This window comes from Barbus barbus (assembly GCF_936440315.1).
Source record: "Barbus barbus genome assembly, chromosome: 41".
NCBI lineage: Eukaryota > Metazoa > Chordata > Actinopteri > Cypriniformes > Cyprinidae > Barbus > Barbus barbus.
This window is the reverse complement of record NC_136719.1, coordinates 17,005,451-17,028,173: the sequence shown is the minus strand read 5'-3', so window position 1 is coordinate 17,028,173 and position 22,723 is coordinate 17,005,451. Positions and strand designations below refer to the sequence as shown.

At 36.1% G+C, this 22,723-nt stretch overlaps 2 protein-coding genes and 1 pseudogene across 4 annotated transcripts; 1 reads left to right on the top strand and 2 right to left on the bottom strand.

Moving 5' to 3' along the window:
- Window positions 1-373: 373 nt before the first annotated feature.
- LOC306860575 (somatostatin-1B) lies at window positions 374-1,725 on the bottom strand. Of its 2 annotated transcripts, XM_079402337.1 has the most exons (3): window positions 1,632-1,725; window positions 955-1,009; window positions 374-745 (listed from the first exon to the last, which is right to left on the bottom strand). In XM_079402337.1, the coding sequence occupies exons 1-3, from the start codon at window positions 1,664-1,666 to the stop codon at window positions 512-514; spliced, it is 324 nt and encodes a 107-aa protein (XP_079258463.1). In that variant the 5' UTR covers window positions 1,667-1,725; the 3' UTR covers window positions 374-511. The 2 variants fall into 2 exon arrangements, with proteins under 2 accessions (XP_079258463.1, XP_079258462.1); XM_079402336.1 differs by lacking the exon at window positions 1,632-1,725 and having other exon boundaries at window positions 955-1,197.
- Window positions 1,726-4,844: 3,119 nt separating this feature from the next.
- Window positions 4,845-9,731, bottom strand: LOC306860568 (spermidine synthase-like). The gene is made up of 8 exons (XM_079402320.1): window positions 9,478-9,731; window positions 8,626-8,746; window positions 8,439-8,531; window positions 7,279-7,432; window positions 7,085-7,168; window positions 6,853-6,998; window positions 6,065-6,187; window positions 4,845-5,981 (listed from the first exon to the last, which is right to left on the bottom strand). Exons 1-8 carry the CDS (start codon window positions 9,606-9,608, stop codon window positions 5,964-5,966), a joined length of 870 nt encoding a protein of 289 aa, XP_079258446.1. The 5' UTR covers window positions 9,609-9,731; the 3' UTR covers window positions 4,845-5,963.
- Window positions 9,732-15,804: 6,073 nt separating this feature from the next.
- On the top strand, window positions 15,805-21,401 carry LOC306860564 (RIB43A-like with coiled-coils protein 1; annotated as a pseudogene). The gene is made up of 7 exons: window positions 15,805-16,003; window positions 16,202-16,422; window positions 17,535-17,649; window positions 17,787-17,903; window positions 18,307-18,546; window positions 18,638-18,804; window positions 21,320-21,401. The product of its transcript is annotated as an RIB43A-like with coiled-coils protein 1 (transcript).
- Window positions 21,402-22,723: the final 1,322 nt, after the last annotated feature.

Sequence of the window (22,723 nt, the reverse complement as noted above, 5' to 3'; positions counted from 1 at the left end):
ACCACCACACAAACTGTCAATCGATTAATCTGGTGTATTAAGAGTCAAACAACAACAGCTTGTGAAAATGCCATTCAGATGAGCTTGTAACAAACAGCCTATATGTGATTTGTTCTTTAGGAAAAACGTTTATATGTAGCACTATTACATCATCCGTAGCACATCTGGCTCTGTGATCAATTATATATTTATTCATAAGTCTATTTAACATTAATTTGATATTTGACCACAGTAAATGAGACATCTTTTATCAAAAAATCAACTCTCTTAACCATGCTTTATTCTTTTTTTTAATGCTGAAAAACAACAAAGGTCCATAAATAGCTAAATCGATCAATAAATAAATAAATTAATTAATAAATATCATCAATGTCTTTAACAAACAGACTGTGTCAGAGTAAGTCCACAGAGACCTTTCTTCAGACACTGGAGATGGTATGTACAGAGGAGGTCTACACAGTTCATGTCAGGTATCAAGTAGGATCGCGGCATCGTTTCAGGACTGGCACCGTTAGCACGATGTGAAGGTCTTCCAGAAGAAGTTTTTGCAGGGGGCTTTGCGGTCACGCTGAGGCAGCTGTGATAACCGGTTGTAGACGGCCCGTTCTTCCAGACGGGACTCCAGGGGCTCCTCCACATCCAAGGGGACAGGCGCTATCTCCCCGGCCAGCACGCTGTTGTCTGCTCCATCCAACAGCCCAGAGATCAGCTTCAGGATCAGCTCCTTGCGCTCTTTGCTCAGCTCCTGAAGAGAAAGCAACTGGACTTGAATTAGAATGCAAGATTTTAAAGGCTTCAACTATTCCTAATAATAATAATTATATGGCTGCTATACTAAAATTATCCCAGAATGGTCTATTTCGGATGCTAAACATCAACATGTGTTTAAAATCCAAACACCTGCTTGGTAAATCCATAAAAGCTACAACTGGAAGCACATTTACAGCCACTCACCCTACTTTGTGCCGGGTTCCTCTCCTCCACTGGAAGCACAGCTGCTGCTCTGACACTATACAGCACCAGCAAAAGAGACACTAGGCTGGACAAAAGCTGCATACTGACAAATAGTTGAAGTTAAAGTGTGCAGAAAGGTCGGTAAGAGAAGTGAAGCAGGAACTTCGAAGTCCTTGTAGCTCCTGGTGCAGAGTAAAGCTGGAGAAATCTTGGTTTTTGAGAGCTTCAGGTGGCAGGGTCCTTTTATACCTCTCGTTCCAGTCCCCTACTGACGCAGCGGTTGGAGGATGGAGGGGAGAGGGTGGGGGAGTGGGTGGCTTAGGAACTAACAAAAGCATTGAGTAGTTAACCCCCCAACAAACCAGACGTTGTGCCGGTGGGGAGGACTGCGCCACGACGCTCACGTCATAGCTCTAAAAATGGTCGTGATTTCAGTTAAAACGGATGCAAGGAGAAAAAACACTGGTGATGACGGAGCTACCGATAAGGTGATTCTGAAAAGTTCTGTGGGCCGCTCATTGTTTATGCTAATTAGGATTTACATTTCTGTAGAGCCAAATGACATGCAGGCAGCGAATCATGTTTTAGGAAGTACGGCGGTCAGATGCAAGCTGTAATTACGTGCCATTCTCACTCAGAGCTGCATTGTGATATCAATACAAGGATAAATAACTAACCCGTTTTGTTTTGTGCAGAGGCAATCTGCTCTCATTCCAATGTGTAATTGAGCACAACTCCTCCTCCTTCTCCTTCAGATTGCCATCGAACCGTCTGGCACCTGGAACAGCTGAGAAAACTGTCTTTATGGAGAAAGAAGATGCTTTTAATCCATAGATGAAAAGAGGCTGAATAACAAGAATTAAGTCTTTTATGGAAATGTAACTGCAGATTTTACCATGGAAGAATATCAAGTGAGAGAAACATAAGCAAAAAAGTAAATGAGAGTATGGTTGAGTCAATACTACAGCAGCAAATTTAATTAACAAAAAAGCTAATGAAATATAAAGATGAGTTAGTTTCCATGGAAAATGGTCTGTTGAGGTATATATTTCTCTTCATTAGTCTGTAAACGCATTACAGACTAATAACAACTGTTGGACAAATAGAAAAAGTATTAAAGGAAAATTCCAGGGTTCTATACAAGTTACCTCAATTGACAGCATTTGAGAGATAATACTAATTGTAATTAAAATTAATTTATTTTTCTTTAAAAAGCAAAAAATCTGGGTTCTGGAGTGATAAAATCACTTACTGACCATTTGTGTGTGTAATATCTAATTTAACAACATAATGATTGACAACATAACCCTTAAAATGACTGTAAAATGATTATTTAAACAACTTTAGAGCTCCAATTATACATTAGTTAATAATAAAATAGTTTTAACAGTGGAGTTAATATAAATGTTTTTATGAAATTATGCTTTAAACCCCAAAATTGGCCCCATCCATTTATATCATAAGTGCCTCACTGTAAACAGAGATTATTTGAAATCAACTGTAGTTGTTCCTGGTATATTCCTCCAACTGGAACCTTATAACATGAGCATAAGAGGAATAGCAAAAGTTATGTTTTAGATTGTTAAAATCAGCATGAAACAGAAATTTTGATCATTTTTCTTCCATATTGTGACATATAACCAAGTGAAACATTTCTCAAACAAGAAAAAAAAGTATGGCAGGACTTGATTTGATCAGGAATTAAGCACTTTCATTTACTAACTGCTGCGATCAAATGTGACCCTGGACCACAAAACCAGTCATAAGTACGGATATATTTGTAGCAATAGCCAACAGTATGGGTCAAAATGATCGATTTTTCTTTTATGCCAAAAATCATTAGGATATTAAGTAAAGATCATGTTCCATGAAGATATTTTGTACATTTCCTACCATAAATATATCAAAACTTCATTTTTGATTAGTAATATGCATTGCTAAGGACTTAATTTGGACAACTTTAAAGGCGATTTTCGCAATATTTAATTTTTTTTTGCTCTCTCAAATTCCAGATTTTCAAAAAGTTGTATCTCAGCGAAATATTGTCAGATTTTAACAAACCATACATCAATGGAAAGCGTATTTATTCAGATTTCAGATACATCTCGATTTCAATTGACCCTTATGACTGGTTTTGTGGTCCAGTGTCACATATGTTCCAGTCCTAAAGAGATTATTGTCCCACCCTCTCGCCAGTGCACACGTCATCAAAGAGATGTCGTTGCAAAGGGAGGGGACGTTAATGTTTTTGATTAAAGACTTAAAGGCACATGAATAAAAAACACCAAAAAAGTTGTGCACAGATATTATGATTGCCATTTATAATTGCAATATTACATAATTGTTTTTTTTTTTCATGGTGACTTTTAGTGTTTTAAATACTCTTTTGTGCAGATAGCACTATACTCAAAGTGCTGTGCAGTGTGCATAAGCAGTCTATGTGTGTTCTCACACACTGTGTTCAATTAAACCAGAATGAGAAATGGTAGCCTACCAGACCAGTTGGGCAGTGAAAATAAAACATGTCTTGGTCATGGGCTCCTGTCATGTTCTCATTCCGGTCAGCTTTTCTGGCACCCACACACCTCTTTGGATATGTATAGGCCTACACACACCCCGACTGAGTTCACGTAGCTAGGAGCCCTAATACTCGAGCTTTAGCACATTTTTCACAGCAGACAGATACGGACAGACTTCAGGGCCCCGGGCTCAGTAGAGATTAACACAGCGCTGAGATGAGCTGCCCCCAGCCGAATCCTGATAAAGTGCGTTTGAAGAATTCATGCCAATTGACCAGTGCCAAACACATCTAACGCTCACTTCCCAACCGACTTCAAACATATCTGGCGTCAGAGTATAATGTCAATCCACATTCTCCTGTTGTCTCAGCGGGAGTTTTGATGACTTCATATCAGGGTTACTATAGTTAAGAGATTTTGCCTCTTGAAATAAAATAAACATTAACTGTATGCAGAGCTAGTTAGATTACTTACAAACTGTTATCCATTACTGATTCCAAATTCCATTAAAAAACAAACAAATTGTAGTTAGTAACCTAATCCATTATATTACACATTATGACTACTTTTGGATTACTTTTAGATTATTTTTGACTTAATTTATCACATTGATTTAAATAGGATAATCGTGTATCATATAGATACAAAAGTATAAAGAGAAGGTAAATATGTCATGTGTAGGTTATTTTAGAAAGGAACCTTTAAAAGATGAAAAAGAGGAATTAGGCAGAATTATTCAATTATGTGACTAATATGTAATCGTGTAATAAATTAAAAGTAACTGTAGTCTGATTACAAGTAGCCTATTTTAAAAACGTAATCTAATGCCTAGATATTTAGTAATTAGAGATTTATAAAAACTAATGTCATTTAATAAAAATGACAAAAACACAAAATCACTAAAGAAAGTAACTAAAAATATAAAAAACGAATTCAAAACGATATAAAACTATAACAGTATCTCAATTATACTAAACTGGCTCCGTGTAGGCCTAACGTTACATCATTCATTTACAGGCAAACTCAGGCTAGTCCAAATAAATAAAATGGTCTGCCAAAAACAGTAACAGAAAAACAGTTTTGTGGTGTTACCCAGTGTAATAATTAATAAACACTGTAATGCAAAGTATGTCCACTTTGTATTTATAGTCGGCATAACTATGAATTTTTAGTTATTTTGACTAAAATGCGAATATAAAAGGTGAAGACTCAAAACTGAAGCAACATCGAAAGGGACGTTTTTGCTACATTTATAATACAATAAACATATAAAGAGAACTGTTGATAGCACAAATATTTACCTACAAAGTGACTCCTGATATTCTTCGTAAACGTATCCCAAACATCATTGCAGTCAAATAACGCCTGAATGTTTGTAACAATGGCCGAATTTAATAACAATGGCGCCATCTCGTGCATAGAACGGCATTTTACCATCAAACATTTCATTATACGTAGCCAAATTTGACAGAAAATTAACAAATTGTGGTTACATAATTTTTATTTCAAAACAATTTATGAAATTGGCAAAATTAAATTTACATCATAAACATTAAATGGTAAAGGACAAATAAACCCTCTTCCATACCGTTAAACATGTCCTATGCAACTACCCAAGATCTTTAGCTATCCATCAAATACACTGTTACTTCGTCGTAAAGTATACCTCCATGATTATATTCAATGTCTTAATGTTTGAGACGTCCAGTAATTCTAATGTTAAATGAAAACACAAAACCGTTCCATCATACAGAGTCCATTGGCCATAAGCATACATTTGCAATACACTATAGCATATCACTCAAAAAGGCAGCATACCAAACACTATTTGCTCTACAAAAACAATCACATCATGTAATCAGACTTGTTCAACAGAGCCAGAGCCCATAACTCACCTTAACACAAACCATTTATGTTAGATAATCTTAAATGCAGAAAATAGCTTCCAGTTTAGCTAGTTAGGTAAAGCATCTTCTGTACAGACTTTAGAGTAGTAGTTTCAGAAATTATAGCAATACTAAATAGTTTTAGGTTTGACAGTACTCTTGATAAAGTGACCCATAATATGACCTGAAGTCTTTGAAAGGGTTTATAGAGAAGATATGCAGTTCATTTAAAATACCTGCATGCTTAATTAACGGCAAATAAGACAGGTGTAGTGGAACGTTGCACTCTTTTCATACTCAACACAAGAGAAAGACCGTGGAATCTGCCACAGAACATGCATGATTGTCTGTTTGTACAGTTCTGAAGGTTTGATGTGGGAATTGTAAAAGGAAACCAAAACACAACTCGTAAGACTATAGCACTGATAGAACTGGACAAACGGAGTTTCCCCACAGAAGGCATTTGCACTTGTCCATTAGCAGTCCATTGACCAATCAAAAGCCGGATAGGGATGAGGTGTGGGAGCTACTGCAGCTGTGGTGAGGGTTTTGTTCTGCTTTCACAGAAGGCAGCATGTTATCAAGATGGAACCCATGAAGCCATTTACGCTTCACTTAGTACCTGTGTAAACAGTGGGTCATTTAATTTTCCTTAGAAATGCAAAGAAGAGAGCATAAAATAGAAAACAATAGGCTGCGTCTCACCTTTCTGGCAAATTCTGGGAGGATGAATGCGGCGCGGTGGATTTCAGGATTGTAATATTTGAGGTTCATGCTCTCAATCTCATCTCTTAGTATTTCTCGTACTGGCTCACGGAAATTTGTTTTCTGCAATAAAGGAATAAATTAATTTACTGATAATATTATTATCATTATCAATATTATTTTATAAATAGACTTTTGTTCAAACGTTTGGAGTTGGTTTTGGTTGATTTTTGAAAGATGTCTCATGCTGCATTTATTTGATAAAAAATTCAGCAACAACAATATTGTGAAATATTATTACAATGTAAAATAACTGTTTCTATTTCAAATACTGTAAAATGTCATTTATTCCTGTGATGGCAAAACTATTTTAAGCAGCCATTACTCCAGTCTTTAGTGTCACATGACCCTTCAGAAATCCTTCTAATATGCTGATCTGCTGCTCAAGAAACATTATCATCAACGTTGAAACCAGTTGTTCTGCCTAATATTTTTGAGGAAACTGTGATACCTTTTTTTCAGGATTATTTGAAGAATAGAAAGTTCAAAAGAACAGCATTTATTTGAAATAGAAATCTTTTGTAATATTATAAATGTCTTTACTGTGATCAATTTGGCATCCTTGCTGAATAATAAAAAAAATAAAATAATAATTTTAAAAAATCTTACGGATTACAAACTTTTGAACTGTAGTGTATAAACAACAACGTGTATAAAAGCAGTAAAAGGAATCGTAAATCTATTCAAACAAAGGCAGCGTTGTTAAATGCTAATAACAAAAACCGTACCGGATTTTTACTGCAAAGCATGAAGCCGATTTGTCCACTTGGATAGGTTGGAATGGTGCAGTATGCATAGTCTACTACAGGAAAGAGGGTCTTACAGAAGGTCTGCATTTCCTTAATTAGCTCCAAATGCAACCACTGACACTCTCCTGTGAAATTACAAGCAAAAATTACAATCTTGTCATTTAAATTCTTAATTTTGAGCTTTTTTTTTTAGATTTGCAGTTATATCAACCTTGACAACAGAGAATTCCTCCCTCACAAAGTGCTGTTTTCATGAGCTGATAGTAAGACTCTTTGAACAAGCTTTCAGCCGGACCTGTGACAGGATGAAATGAGATCAGTCTGAAATGAACACCATGTTTTGTCTGGGAGTCAATGGCTACATCATTATTTACCAATGCAAACGCCACACATTGGGCTGCATACCGACAGGGTCTGAGGAGTCTGTGATGATGACATCAAAGGCATCCTGATTCTTTTTCATAAATTCAAAGCCATCACCTACATGCAGAGTAAGTTTGGGGCTGAAGAAGCCTTTTGCCATTCCAGGGAGGTACTTCTTGGAGACATTTATTACATCCTGTGGGAAAACATAATCCATAAAATTAATAAGCATGTTAAAGCATGAAATAATTTGAAGAAAACGTCAAAACCTTTAGATATGCTACAAAATTCATTTCCAGAGTGAGTTTCTGATACCTTCATACATGTGTCATACATCAAGACATTACACGAAAGATTAATTCAACTTGACACAAGGCTTGACACAAATGTTTAATAAAGCATTTAAATGAATGAATTAAAAACTGAAACAAAAGGGAGAAAAAGACACTGCAGCACAGAACATCTAGATTATTAATGTTTAGAAGTCTCTTATACTCACAAAAGCTTATTAGATAAAAATACAGTAAAAAGCAATATTGTAAAATATTATTTGAAAAGTTTTCTATTTTAATATTTTAAAATGTAATTTATTCCTGTGATGGCAAAACTGAATTTTCAGCTGCCATTACTCATTGTCACATGATCCTTTCATAAATCACATCAAGTTTGGGGTCAGTAAGATTTTTTAATATGTTTGTGACAGAAGCCTCTTATGCTCACCAAGGCTGCATTTATCTAATCAAAATTACAGTAAAAACAACAATATTGTGAAATATTATTCCAATTTTTTTTTTATGTTTCCTGTTTAATATTAATTTTAAAATATATTAAAATAATTATATTCAAAATATTTTATAAATTAAATATAAATTATACTTAAAAAAGCAGAATTTTCAGCAGCAATTACTCCAGTCTTCAGTGTCACATGATCTATCATAAATCATATGCTGATCTAGTGCTCAAGAAACTTCAATGTTGAAATCAGTTGTGCTGAAACTGTGACACATTTTAGAATTCTTCTATGAATAGTAAGTTCAACAAGAACTTATTTGAAATACAATTCTTTTTTCAACATTACAAATGTCTTCACCGCCATTTTTGATCAATTTAAATCATTGTTGAATAAAAGTATTAACTTATTAACCTTTCCCACCAAAATCTTTCAAATAGAAGCATACATTCAGGTTTAACTGGATACAAACCTCATCAATTTCACACTGAACAACAGACTCCACCAGCGGATGCTTGACAACCTCCCTCAGGACACCACCATCTCCTCCACCAATGATGAGAACCTGACGAACGGAATGGCGAAAAACAACTAAACACCCAAACAGTTTCAATTCTTCCAAATCACATTTATACATGGACAAAAATGAAACAACATACCTTCTTTGGGCAAGGGTGACAGCAGAGAGGTAGATTGGCAATCATTTCTTGATAAGAAAATTCATCTCGTTCTGTACACTGGATAACTCCATCCAAAACCAACACGTTTCCATAAGTTTTACTGCAAGAAAAGAAGCAATAATGATCATTTTCATACATTAAGCAATTAAATGTAATGCAAAGATCCATTTGAAGCATTCTTAAAGGTTCTTGGTAAGCATTGCAACCATGCACATGTGATTTGAGATGACAGCTCTGACCTCTCATCACATATCCTGCATGTGCAAAGACTTCATTTTATTGAATTCCAGGGCATAGATAATGAAAGCAACTCTAAATTTGCATTTCCAACTGTATGAATGGCTCCATTTGCAATCTACTGTCTTGAGCCAGTGTGCTACTCACCAATACAGCACGAACGAGCTGATCAAGACATGTTGTCAAATAAATGTTCTTTTCTAATGCACCACACAATTATGGGTGAAAATATTAGAGAAATTATTTATTTATATATTTATATAAATATTTTTTTTTTTTATGTTCAGAATCGGTGCAATATAATGTTTTACTTATAATACAAACGGCTAGTACAAAATCAATGCGATCTCAGTTTGGTGCCACGCCAGACCTAACGTTACAGCAGGCGATGCAGTTAGCATTCTAGCCGCAGCCACCCCCACAGCAAGACACCTATAAGCTTCTGAGTTTAAAATATGAATGTGCTTTCTGAGTGGACACCTCTGAGAAAGTGAAGAAATCACAGCACTCTCCATTAGTTGTGACCGACAGCTTCACTTACGTGCTGCCAGAAAACAAGTTAGCGAACATGCTAATTTAAGCTCCACGACTCACCTTTTAAAAACCATTACATCCTGGAACTTAGATTTTTTATGATGCAACATCTCCTCCACTTGAAGACTCATCGCTTGACCAGGCCATAATGTGCATGTTTCGGTGAACCACCCGTCTTTAATGTTGTCCATTGCCGGGGATTTAAATTTAAGTAGCGGTGGGTTGTAGTAGTCTGATCAAACCAGTCCAATGCAAGGAGTTGCTGGAGATCTTAAGCGCCGACTGACACGTTGGGCGTTCTCTGCACCGCAACCGAACCCAAGAAACAAGAGGCGACCAATGGGAGCTGGCTGACGTCATCAACTGGCGCGAGGACGGGGCATGTGCCGGTGAGGATGAGCCCACGTGAAGCTTTATGGGTGTGAGTGAGTGGGAACGCCAGGTGTGCTCTGGTTTGTTTAATATATTACCACAAGTTCAGTTTGTCTTTTTTTCCTATTTATTTTTCGTTCTGTGTAAGATTTAAAATGACAGTTGAGTTGTGGCACTTTCCATTAATAGGGTACAAAACAGGCCATGAAACTTTAAAAAATAGTAGCTTCCAGCTATTTTTATTTATTTTTCACATTTTTCCACATAATAAAAAAAACATGCTAAGGTAAATTATAATTTTGAGAAAAAAATAAACAAAATGTCAAAATTGTGACAAATCATATGACATATGCTAAATCATAATTATGAGATTAAAATTTAATTTAGACAAGTCATAATTCTAATGAAAAAGGCAAATTTTATGTCAACTTTTTATTTTCCAAAGCATGAGTTTTTTTTCTTTCGTGGAGGAAATAGGGTTCTATTGGGGGAAAGGAGATGGTGTTTGGAAAATGTTGAAACCAAACTAAGTTTTTTATTATCAATGGGGAGTGCCATTTTTGAGAATTGTTTGGGGGGTGGTGGGATCATGGAAATTATGCCTCTAATCCTGCACAAATGTAATAGAACACCAAAGTATACCATATTTGTGGAAAGTGCCATGACCACATGACACAAGCTCTTATTTTCAGTTTGAATACAGTTTACATAACATTTTCCCATAAAGACAAAAAAAATATATACTGGTTATTCCACATTGTACTGAATAAATGAATCATCCACAAGGCACACTTGCCAATATAGGCAGCTTTTGATACAGTGCAGACAAAACATTAGCCATTATCTAAACCAGGGCTGTCCAAACTCGGTCCTGGAGGGCCGTTGTCCTGCAGAGTTTAGCTCCAACCCTAGTTAAACACACCTGAAGCAGCTAATCAAGCTCTTACTAGGCATACTAGAAACATCCATGCAGGTGTGTTGAGGCAAGTTCCCGACTCCTCAGCCCTGATCTAGATTCTAGACTGTCCAACTGACTGGACATGAAAAGCTGTTCATTTGTATTTAATATTCACAGAACACAGAATATTAATACTTACACAGTCATGCACACTATTTGAAATACAACACAGTAGACATTAGAAACATTATTAAAATAAAGATAAACATCAATGATTATAATAATGTTTTTAAAATATGCTACTGTTCATTCTTTTAGCTGTCTACCAATAAATTCAGATCAACACAACCTAATCATTTGGATTGGCATCTGGATACTGGGAAAGATCAAAGGTCAGCACCTTACTGATGACACAATCTCCTTGCTGTGAATAAATGAAAAGATTCAATTTTATATATATATATATATATATATAAGTCAACATAATGCAAAAGAAACTGTTATAAAAGTTGCCATCTCTAGAGCACAGTGTACAATAATGATAGGTTGGGATGGGTTTTATTTTAATCGAACTCTTGCATACGTGAACTACTTTTGTTATGTTAAGATTTATATGGCCCACTGCTGAAACACAAACCTCAGGGTAAACTCCTATGAGTGAGTCAGCTTTTGTGTAGAACTCCTCTTTCAGAGAGATAACAATTGCCTGAAAATTCTGGACTGACTGGTCCTTTATGTAGTTGGCCACCTGCAAAGTAAATGTTACATACATATTTCATATCAACACCATTCAGTTCAGTTGTAAGCAAACATGTACATTTGGAAGAGGCCTTCCTACAAGCTCCCACACCTTGCCTATGTTGGTGTTATCCAATGCAGCATCAATCTCATCTAAGACAAAGAAAGGTGCAGGCTTGTAGCTATAAGGGAAAAGCGATACACATTTTAAATTAGAGGGCAAAACATACAGTACAAGTTTACTTTTAAAGTTTTTGCAGATCTTTGTTGCACCTGTGAATTGCAAAAAGAAGAGCTAAAGCTGCCACAGTTTCCTCTCCTCCAGACAGGTTGTCCATGGGCCTGAATCTCTTTCCTGGAGCCACACAGTTGTAGTTGATTCCATCTAATATGGTTCTTCTGGGTTCTCTGGCCCCAGGAATGCCTGAGAGGATATAAAGTATTGTAAAAATTCTACTTGTTATTGAAGGATTTTCTTTTGAGTGATTCCAGGTCAGAGTATTTTTATTAGTGCTGTCAAACGATTAATCGCATCTAAAAATAGGAGAGCAATTCTTCTGTCAAATTCCTCAACTTCACTAAAAGAAAAAATAAATGCTGCTGTCAGAAATGTTGTGTAAGAGGCCCAACTGCACCTGCTGTTTGGATGATTATCTAACCTGATTAGATAAGATTACCTAACCTGAATTCAATTGCTGATAGATTGCAACTTACACTATTTTTCTACTATAAAATATCACGCTATGACTGAATGCATTATTATATAAAATATTACACATACTAGGTTATGATTTAATGCATTAAGTCTGGTTTATTTTTATTAATTGTATTTGTAAATAGAAATGGTTCAGTTACTTAAATATTTTTATAGTCATTTATTATTTTCCTAATTAAGGATTTATCACATTCTTTAGTATTGAGTTATAGGATGAACATTAATTCTATATTTACATACAATAAATTATAGTGCTCAGAGTCATTTTCTCATACCAAACTTTATTTTTGTATTCTTTTTCATGAGGTCCTACAAGTCATCGACCTGTAAACAATGCAGAGAAAAATGGTGAAAAAATTAATTGGGTTAATAATGCATATATTACATTAAATAACATCAGAATGAGCTTTATACTTTATCAAGTATGTTTACACATACGAGGAATTTGTTGTAGTGACAGAAGCTCCACAGTGCAACAGAAAGACAGCAACAGGACAGGACATAGATAATAAAATAATAATATCCAAATAGGCAATGTACAAAGCAGCAAAAACACTATATATAATATAGTCAATTATGTGTGTACAGGTCTGATATGTGCAAATTTAAAATGAAAAAATTAGATAAATAAAAAAGCAAGCAAGTGTGGTGAATAAATAGAGTTGTGTGTTCTGCGTTTTATTGTCAAGTGTTCAGGGATTGCCTGAGGGAAGAAACTGTTTCTGTGTCTGGTTGTTCTGGTTCTCAGAGCTCTGTAGCGTCGACCAGACGATAACAGTTCAAAGAGGGAGTGATAAAAATAAAAAAACAAATAAAATAAATGCTTTACATTCTCATTGGGGAGATTTTTCATTTGTCGAGCAATTCTTCTGTCAAATTCCTCAACTTCACTAAAAGAAAAAATAAATGCTGCTGTCAGAAATGTTGTGTAACAAAAAATCCAACAGTTTTTGTACAAACAAAAACTTAAAACATACCTTGAGTAATAAATGGGGCCCTGGAGGAACACCTCTTCAGCCTCCTGCCAAGACAAGCCCTGCAGCTCGCAAAGACCATAAATGATGGCCTGTACAAATAAACCATCTGGGAAAAAACGCACGCAAATTATTTAGACAACCCAACAGAGCTCATATTGTCAATTCTATACAGATTACTTGATATTTTGATGAAAATAAACTCAAGGCTGTATTTTATTCCAAAGATCTTATTTGTAATTATTACAGAACTTATTTCTAATTGTTACATTGTTATTGTGTTACTATTATTGTCTGTGGTAGCACTTGAGATTTGTAAAGTACAATAAAAAGAACGTGCAATATTATTTTTCTTACACATACTACTACTAATAGTATATGTAGTAGTAATATTAGTATGAAATAATAGTTACAGTAATACGTACAGTAGACCTACATAGTACTAAAATATGTTACAAATAATAATTTTATTATATATTATACATTTTATTTTAACATTTTTACTTTTAAATTTTTTATTTTGTTGGGAAACATTAAGTATGCCAGAATGGTACAATAACACAGAAAATAAGAGCAAGCTGTGAATATTATAAAATAATGCTCTCTTTCGACCCTAATTTTTATCAAATCAAACACTGACTAAGCTAGCAATAATAGGCTACACACCATGTGTTTGAAAATAACTGGGGAGAACAAAATTCACGGCTTTTGTTGAACTATCTATCTAAACTATCATTAAATACTAAAATAGGCTATTCGTTTGTTGGTGTAATAAGATGTCACATTGATTTATGCCGTAAAACCTGGTAATTTTCAGGAATCGCTTTAATAAAATTAATAACCTTACGTGTCCGATGTTGCTACTTGCTAGCAGTTTTATAATGTTGGAAATTATTACTGTACACACCGCTACAAAACAAATGTTCATCCTGCAGCTTCACCCTACTCCGCAAGATAAGATAATTTCGCTAAAAGCTGCAATTCCAGGTTTTCAAACAGAGAGGGCGACAAAGAGGCAAAAGTTACGGACTGCAGCTTTAAGTTTATATATTAAATATTTTTATATATGATATAAATTATATGAATATAAATACATGTAAATATTTTCAAAATATATGCGGTATGTGTGTATTTATATATACACATAATAAATATACACAAACAAAAACATTTATTTTGGATGTGATTAATCGTTTGACAGCACTAGTTATTATTAACCTGTGCACTGCTGTTACGTGACAGTGCTTTGTTGATCTCATCAATGTTGGTGGCAACAGACTTGAAACAAGCATTGAAACGGTCAAACCACTCCTTCTTGATCTGCTCAAACGCCTGTTTGGCTTTCTTTGCTCTTTTCCGAGCAGCTTCAAACTCTGTAAAGCACATCAACATATGTATTTGTTAATAGAAACATATCAGCTGAATTTCATGAATACTGTACATAAGAAAAAAAAAGTAGACACTGTAGCTATTGGTTATTATTTAGCCCAGTGGTTCTCAGTATACTGGGGCATCAGCATACTCCCAAGTGGGCCGCAAGATTGTTTAAAATAAAAAAAAAAACAGAAAAGAAATGTGTCTGCTTATTTTTCTTTCTATTTTAATTTGCTCCTCGTCATGAGTCTAACCTCTGTGGTTCTTCCGACTCACCAGCAGAGGGCTCCCTGACCTGAGTATTAGCTTTCTCGCCCCTGACTCCATCTTCCATAATTCCCATTTCTGAGCATTTGATTGTTTCTATTGCCTTGCCTGTGTGTATGACCCTGTATGGTTTACCTTTTTTGATCCTTTGCTGCCTGCCTATTGTTTCTGCCTCGTTTGCCTGGAGCTTATTTGTGATTGTTTGCTGCCTGTTTTTCAACTACTACCCTATTTTGCCTTGGCCACTGCTGCTGTTAATAAAGACGCAAATGGATCCCATCTCCTCTGAATCTTCGTTACACTCCCTAAAAGATTCCAATGGTCTTGGAAAACATGCATGTATAAGGAAATGTGACTTCAAGACCTGGAAATGTCATGAAAATTAATAAAATCTTAAGTTAAAATAGGGAAAATTCAGTAAAACTATAGAAACTTGTAATTATGACTAAATCATAAAAAGTGTTTAATTTTTATTATAATTGACAAATTTATAATATGAAAATGTATTATACTTATTGTAATATATTGTCACTCCAAGTTTCTGTAAATAAAAATATTGTCATCAAAGCACCTAACAGAAGTATTAAAAATATCTTACCTTTGATTATTGTTTTGGTCAGTGGGGGGCCATAGAGACAAAAGGGCTGTGAACCACTAATTTAGACTCCATGTGTCCCAGGTAGACTACTCAGGTCAAGATTAGCTACAGGCAGATGAGCCTGGACTTTTGGGCTCACCATCACTGGTCTGCTGGAACTTGTTTCTGCAGTGTTCGCTTCACTTTTGCCCAGCCCGGCGCCGGTTACCATGGCAACGCCAAACAGCGCTTCAAACACAAGAAGAGAGCTGACACTCTGCCGTTCGTCGAGACCCAACTGATATTCACCAGTAAGATGTTTTATCTTCATATGTGCGTAATTGAAAACACTAGTTATTTATGTTATTAATAGCAAGGGGGGAAAAAAATCCACCAGCTTCTCAGTGGCAGCGAGGGAGAGGTAGCTAATATAAGGGAAGTTTCTTGATATAAAACTGTGCTTTGACAGAACATGTACAAGGCTGATTTACCTGTGGATGATTCTGCGCTGCGGGCGGTGGAGCGGCGTCAGGCCGCAGAGGCTGAGCGCAAGAGCCGAATATTCAGCACCAGAAGCCGAGTGATCGGCGTTGACCTGCGCGCGCTCCACAAACAGCGGGAGGAGAAACAAGAACAACTGGAGATGAAGCAGCAGCGAGACATGGCTCATGGTACGACAAATCACTTCTGCATTACTTCTGTGCTGCAAAACAAGCTACAACATTGAAAGTTTATGTATCAAACAATTATGTAAGCTCCTGTATTTTGAGGGTTTTCTCTTGCTTCCATTTTTCAATAATGGATCAACCACAGTCGGATACAAAAACATTGGTCTGTGATATGCAGACATGATGTCCTTTGTTGTTCAGATCTGTTGCGCTTGTCCCTGGATGAAATGGCAATGCAACAGAAAAAAGAGGAAGAGGAGTTGCGTAGAGAGTTGGCACAGGACTTACAATATAGAGCGAGACATCAACGTGCTGAGGACAGTCGTGATGCAGATATCAATTATGGCCGACAGGCGACGCCAAACGCCAGTATTTCTGTCTCGGACTCTGCATTGGGACCCGCCAGTATGCAAGTGTTTTTGGTAAGCATTGCACGTGCAGTGTTTGTTGGGACACACACAGAGCAACAGATAAAGTCTCTCACAAATGACATGGACACGAAACGTTAAAATGTATGATAAACTTTGTTTTAAGGTGTCCTTGTTACAGTGTAATTAAACGTTTAAAGGGACTGTTAACTAAAAACGAAAATTCTGTCATCATTCACTCATCCTAAAGTTGTTCCAAACCTGTACGAGTTTCTTTGTTCTGCTGAACACAAAGATATTTTGAAGAATGTGGGTAACCTAACATTGACTTCCATAGTATGAAAAACAAATATATGGGAAGTCAGTGGGGACCATCTACCGCTTGGTTAACAAAATACCTTCTTATGTGTTCAGCAGAAGAAAGAAACTCATACAGGTTTGGAACAACTTGAGAATGACTAAATAATAAGTAATGACTAAATCTTTGTTGTTTTGGTCATGAGCAATATTTATATGCATGTACTTACTATGGGTTAAAATTAGGATAAGGGTTTGGTATAGGTTAGTTGCATGTAATTATGCAGATTTTACGGTTATTACAACAGTATGTCATGTGTGTAACAAGAACACTATAAAATTAAGTGTTACGAAGATTTACTGAATTTTAGTGTTTAAGGCAATAGTTATTTTGTAACTTTTCAGCATTTATAGTCTTAGTGTGACAAAAAATTACAAATATGTAGTCTCTCAAACAGCCTTAAAAACTGCATACTAAATGTGTGTGTGTGAAAACCCATCTGAAGTCAGTTTTTTATGATTTCTCCATAAAATCATTTTTCTACATAAAATCATCCTTCATAAGGTAAAGACCATTCTGTGAAAATGTAACCTTGATGTATTTAATATCAACTGAGTAAGGCCATGTCAAAGATTGAAATCATAGTGAAAATAATGGTTGAAAAAATAATGGTTCAAATCAAACTGATGCTTGTAATCTCATAATTAGCTTTTGAGGCTTTACCCTGGATTTCACCAACAGGGTCACTCACTCACACACACACACACACACATTGTTTATTAAAATAATTTTATCGGAAATATAGCTTGTCACACTGCAGAACGCCACTGTTCACATTCTATGAATATGTTTATTCACACTTGGTCAGGGAGAAGGAATTAATGAAAATGAAAAGAAGAGAGCTCAGATGGAAATAAACGAGAGAAACCTGAGAGCTCAAAAGGAGGAGAGGGAAAAACAAGAAAAGGAACAAAAAAACAGAGGTAAACGGATTACATTACATCCCATTTAGCCCTGTAACATTAAAACAAAAGGAAAGATAATGTAAGTGTATTCCACTGTGTTTAGTAGCACAGAGGTTCTGATTATGCATATAATATCTGTGTTTTTGTGTGCACAGCTGCTAACCGGCAGGGAGTTGGTGGAAAAAGACCTCAGGGCAGTGCAGCTGAATGCCCTGGAGCAGGAGTGCAAAAGAGCAGCCCACATTGTACTCAGTCATTACAATCAAGCTCAGGTATTATGTCACCACTAATCTAATGAAGGCAATCATTTGTGTTTATTTTTAGTAGGTTATTAAATATTAAATAAATGTTGTTCACACAGTAATGATCATAAGGTCATTTTCTCACCCTCAAGATGTTCAAAACAACTTTCATGGAACATGGAAAGGAGATTTATTGAAAAATGTTCACACTGCTATTTTCTATACTACAAAAGCATACACTGTAAAAAGTGGCAACCTGCCATTGTCACCTCAAAGAGCTATTTTTATCCAATATGAGGTTAATATGCACCAACACGGGTTTGAAATGACAAGAGAATGAGTAAATCATGACAGAAATTTCATTTTGAAAACCCAGAGGCACCATAGATCTTTGAGATGAAAGGTCAAGGTAACATCTGACCTTCCTTTGCAGGCAGAGGAGAGGATGGAGAAGGAGCAACAAAAGAGACTGAGGAGAGAGGGAGAGGAGCTGGTAGAGGTACGGTACATGGTGACCTCTGACCTCCTGACAGAGCAACCAGAGGCTGCCAAGAGAAAAAGCGAATCCTCAGCAGATGGTCCACGAGTCCTGACTGACTGCTGGAAGGGCATGTCCCCACAGCAGATCAGTGAAATGCACAGAAAGAGAGAGGAACAGTGTTTGGAGAAAGAGGTTAGGATCCTGCACTGACATGTGCCATTTGAGCATGCATTTATAGTCATCATAAAAGTAACACTCCTTTATCCCTTTCCAATTTCACCAGAGACTGAGAGAGATGGAGAGGCAGAGAGATGTGGCCTGGGATTACCATCTGACAGAGCAGGCCAGACAGCAGGAGAGAGAGGAGAATAGAGATAAGGAGCTGCAGCGAGAGAGGAGAATCCAGCTCGATAAATACAATCAACAGCTGGCACAAGAGCAGCAAGCGCAGTAAGTGGCACAATCAGATTTCATTATTGTTAAAAGCACACAGCAGGATGCAAGCAGAATGCAGACAACTGGAAAATAAACATAATTAAGAGTAGTAAAAGACCTTAAAAATGGTCTGTACCATCACTGCACATTATTCATTTTTTTCTTTAAATTTAAATAACTTTCTCTTCTTCCACACCTTTTTTGTTTGGCTGACATCTGCTAGGCCAAAATTTTATCTTAAAATAATAAATTTTATGCTACTGTGGTTGGTAATGCAAGTTTAAGAATAGCTAATATAATAATGGTAATAATAGGGTCACTTTTCACAATTCAAAATCCCATCCTGCATTTTTTGTTCTGCCTTAATACAGGTAAATCTCAAAAAATTAGAATATCATGAATAAGGTCAATATTTTTTGTCACTCATTTCAGAAAGTGAAACCCATATATTATATAGATTCATTACACAGTGAAATATTTCAAGCCTTTTATTTCTTGAAATTTTGATGATTATGGCTCAAAAAATTTGAATATTATATAAGATCAATAAAAAAAGGATATTTTAAACAGAAATGTCAGGCTTCTGAAAAGTATGTTCATTTCTATGCACTCAATACTTGGTTGGGCCTCCTTTTGCATGAATTACTGCATCAATGTGGCGTGGCATGGAGGCAGTCAGCCTGTGGCACTGCTCCGGTGTAATGGAAGCCCAGGTAGCTTTGATAACAGCCTTCAGGTCATCTGCATTGTTGGGTCTGGTGTCTCTCAGATTCTCTATGGGGTTCAGGTCAGGCGAGTTTGCTGGCCAATCAAGCACAGTAACACCATGGTCATTGAACCAGCTTTTGGTACTTTTGGCAGTGTGGGCAGGTGCCAAGTCCTGCTGGAAAATTAAATCAGCATCTCCATAAAGCTTGTCAGCAGAAGGAAGCATGAAGTGCTCTAAAATTTCCTGGTAGATAGCTGTGTTGACTGTGGACTTCAGAAAACATAGTGGACCAACACCAGCAGATGACATGGCAGCCCAAATCATCACTGACTGTGGAAACTTCACACTGGACTTCAAGCAACATGGATTCTGTGCCTCTCCACTCTTCCTTCAGAATCTGGGACCTTGATTTCCAAATGAAATGCAAAATTTACCTCATCTGAAAAGAGGACTTTGGACCACTGAGCAACAGTCCAGTTCTTTTTCTCCACAGCCCAGGTAAGATGCTTCTGATGTTGTCTCTGGTTCAGAAGTGGCTTGGTAGCACTTTTCCTGAAGACGTTTGAGCATGGTGACTCTTGATGCACTGACTCCAGCTTCAGTCCACTCCTTGTGAAACTCTCCCAAGTGTTTGAATCAGCTTTGCTTGACAGTATTCTCAAGCTTGCGGTCATCTCTGTTGCTTGTGCACCTTTTCCTACCCAAATTCTTCCTTCCAGTCAACTTTGCATTTAATATGCTTTGATAAAGCACTCTGTAAACAGCCACACCTTTCAGTAATGACCCTCTGTGACTTACCCTCTTTGTGGAGGGCGTCAATGTTCGTCTTCTGGATCATTGCCAAGTCAGCAGTCTTTCCCATTATTGTGGTTTCAAAGAACAAGAGATACCCGGAATTTATACTGTAGGGATTGTCATTAATTGAAACTCAAATGTAAATATTCTAATATTTTGAGATACTGATTTTTGACTTTCATGAGCTGTAAGTTCTAATCATCAAAATGAAAACAAAAAAAAAAAACTTTTGAAATGTTTTACTTTACATGTAATGAATCTAAAATATATGAACATTTCACTTTTTGAAATAAGTTACAAGAAAAAATTAATGTTTTCACGATATTCTAATTTTTTGAGATGCACCTGTATATTCTATTTGACCTGGATATACTCTACCGTTGAAAAGTTTGCAGTCAGTATTTTAATTTTTTTGGAAGAAAGAACTACTTTTATTAAGCAAGGATGCAGCATTAAATTCCTCAAAGATGACAGTAAAAACCACAAACATATTCCACAGACATTAAATAGCACAACGGTTTTCAACAGTGATAAGAAATGTTTCTTGAGCAACAAATCAGCATATTAATATGATTTCTAAAAGATCATGTAACACTGAAGACTGGAGTAATGGCTTCTGAAATTTCAGCTTTGCCATCACAGAAATTAAATTTAAATATAATTATATTTAATTTATTATATTTTAATTTAATTTAAATATAGTTAAAATATAATATTAAACCGAAAACGGTTAAACATTTCACTAGATTGTTGTTTTTATTGCATTATTGATCAAATAAATGCAGTCATGGTAAGAGAGAAAAAAAATCTTGCCAACCCCAACGTTTAGAACAATACGTTACATTACAGAAGTAAAATTTCATGTTCACTTTGACACTAACACCAAAAGTGAGTACTTAATAATAGATACATTTCTGTGTGTATGCAAATTCTAATTTTGTTCATTGTATAGCTATTAGTAATGATGCTAGCTAGTAGCAAAAAAATTATTGGATATCTAGAAACACAGTATTTTCTGTTTTTCAGCCAACACTACCTGGACAAGCAGCTGTATACAAATCGTCCCACAGTTCACTACTTCACCCAGTTCAGCACAAGCTCTCGATAAAGCTCCATTCCGTCCTCTCATCTGATCATTCTCCTGCATGACAAATAAAGTGCTACTAGATTTCAAAGCACTGCGTACGTTTTACATTCATAAATTGTACTTTAATAGGTATCATTGCAGACAGTTGCCATTATAAAATGTTATATAGTGATTAATTTTATACAGAATGTTGCAGATGTAGATGATACTTACACTGGCTTATCAGTGATGCAAATACAATAACAAAATCAATCAGTTCATATCTAGTTAACGCAGCCCACCCTCACTTCCCCTTTAGTCCACAACACCGCAGAGGAAGCGAATTTGACCAATACAGTCCCACAACCTCATTCATCTCGTCCTTCATTTATTTTCACATCATATGCAGTAACAAACAGAACATACAAGAGGAATAAGAGACTATGTCAAGCTTATGCATTAAACCTACAATTTAAGATGCATTATGTCTCGCATTATGAATGCGTACATTTGACAAGTAACAAGAGAAACGGCAACGTTCGTCGCTAGTCAAGCTTTAAACGGTGCCCTCCCACACAGTTTTATTTGCAGTAGCAGAGGGCAGTATAGTGGATATCTGAGAGTCGATTCACCTTCGAGCTCAATACACAGTCAAGACACTGACGAAATACACAAGTCGTCTAGCAGCAGTTCAGTTGAATATTGAGTTGAATAGAATTTGCATCACATCTCCCTCCTGTAAGAAAATAGATCTCTAAGAGACTCTTGTCCTGAGTGTCTGTACAGCTTTTGTGAGGAAGGCCAACACAAATCCCAGAGGGCTGGGAATCACTGCAAAAAGCCCGCCGCAAGACAGTGGTCTCAAAGATCTGAGTCAGCGTGTTTCTATTGCTCCCTGGAAGCATGTGTGTGTGTGTGTGTGTGCAGTGGTGCAAATAAGATGACTGCGTCCTTCCTTTCACGCTGCCTCTGCAGCAATAGATTCTAATCAGATACGCACAATACTGCCATTCTTTAGCACTCGGGAAACTATAAGCGCAATCGTGTTTCAATGAGCTTTTTTCTGTCTCTTATCCAATCAGCTTCTTTTTTTTTTCTCAGAACCTGCAACATTTATCAAATGACTTTTTTCTTAGTTATTTAAAACTATGCACTAGACTACTTGTCTACCACACTCAAATCACAACTAACAAGTTACTCTAAAGTAAAAAAAAAAAAAAAAAGTTACAAAACTCAAACAAATTTAAAAACCTAAAACATAAATCAACAAGACAGTTTTCAACATCATAAACAATCTTTTGGGCTATATTTACATTCATCTGGAAATTAAGAGACTTATTTTTTTTCCCTGTGCCCCTCTCTTG

Excerpts from the sequence above, each read along its gene's own strand:
- LOC306860575 (XM_079402336.1), bottom strand. The coding sequence starts at position 1,056 with ATGCAGCTTTTGTCCAGCCTAGTGTCTCTTTTGCTGGTGCTGTATAGT. Across the intron at positions 746-954 it reads GGAACCCGGCACAAAGTAGG|GAGCTGAGCAAAGAGCGCAA; the intron begins GTGAGTGGCTGT and ends CTTTCTCTTCAG.
- LOC306860568 (XM_079402320.1), bottom strand. The coding sequence starts at position 9,608 with ATGGACAACATTAAAGACGGGTGGTTCACCGAAACATGCACATTATGG. Across the intron at positions 7,433-8,438 it reads TTCAGTGTGAAATTGATGAG|GATGTAATAAATGTCTCCAA; the intron begins GTTTGTATCCAG and ends GTTTTCCCACAG. Across the intron at positions 6,188-6,852 it reads TGCTTTGCAGTAAAAATCCG|AAAACAAATTTCCGTGAGCC; the intron begins GTACGGTTTTTG and ends CCTTTATTGCAG.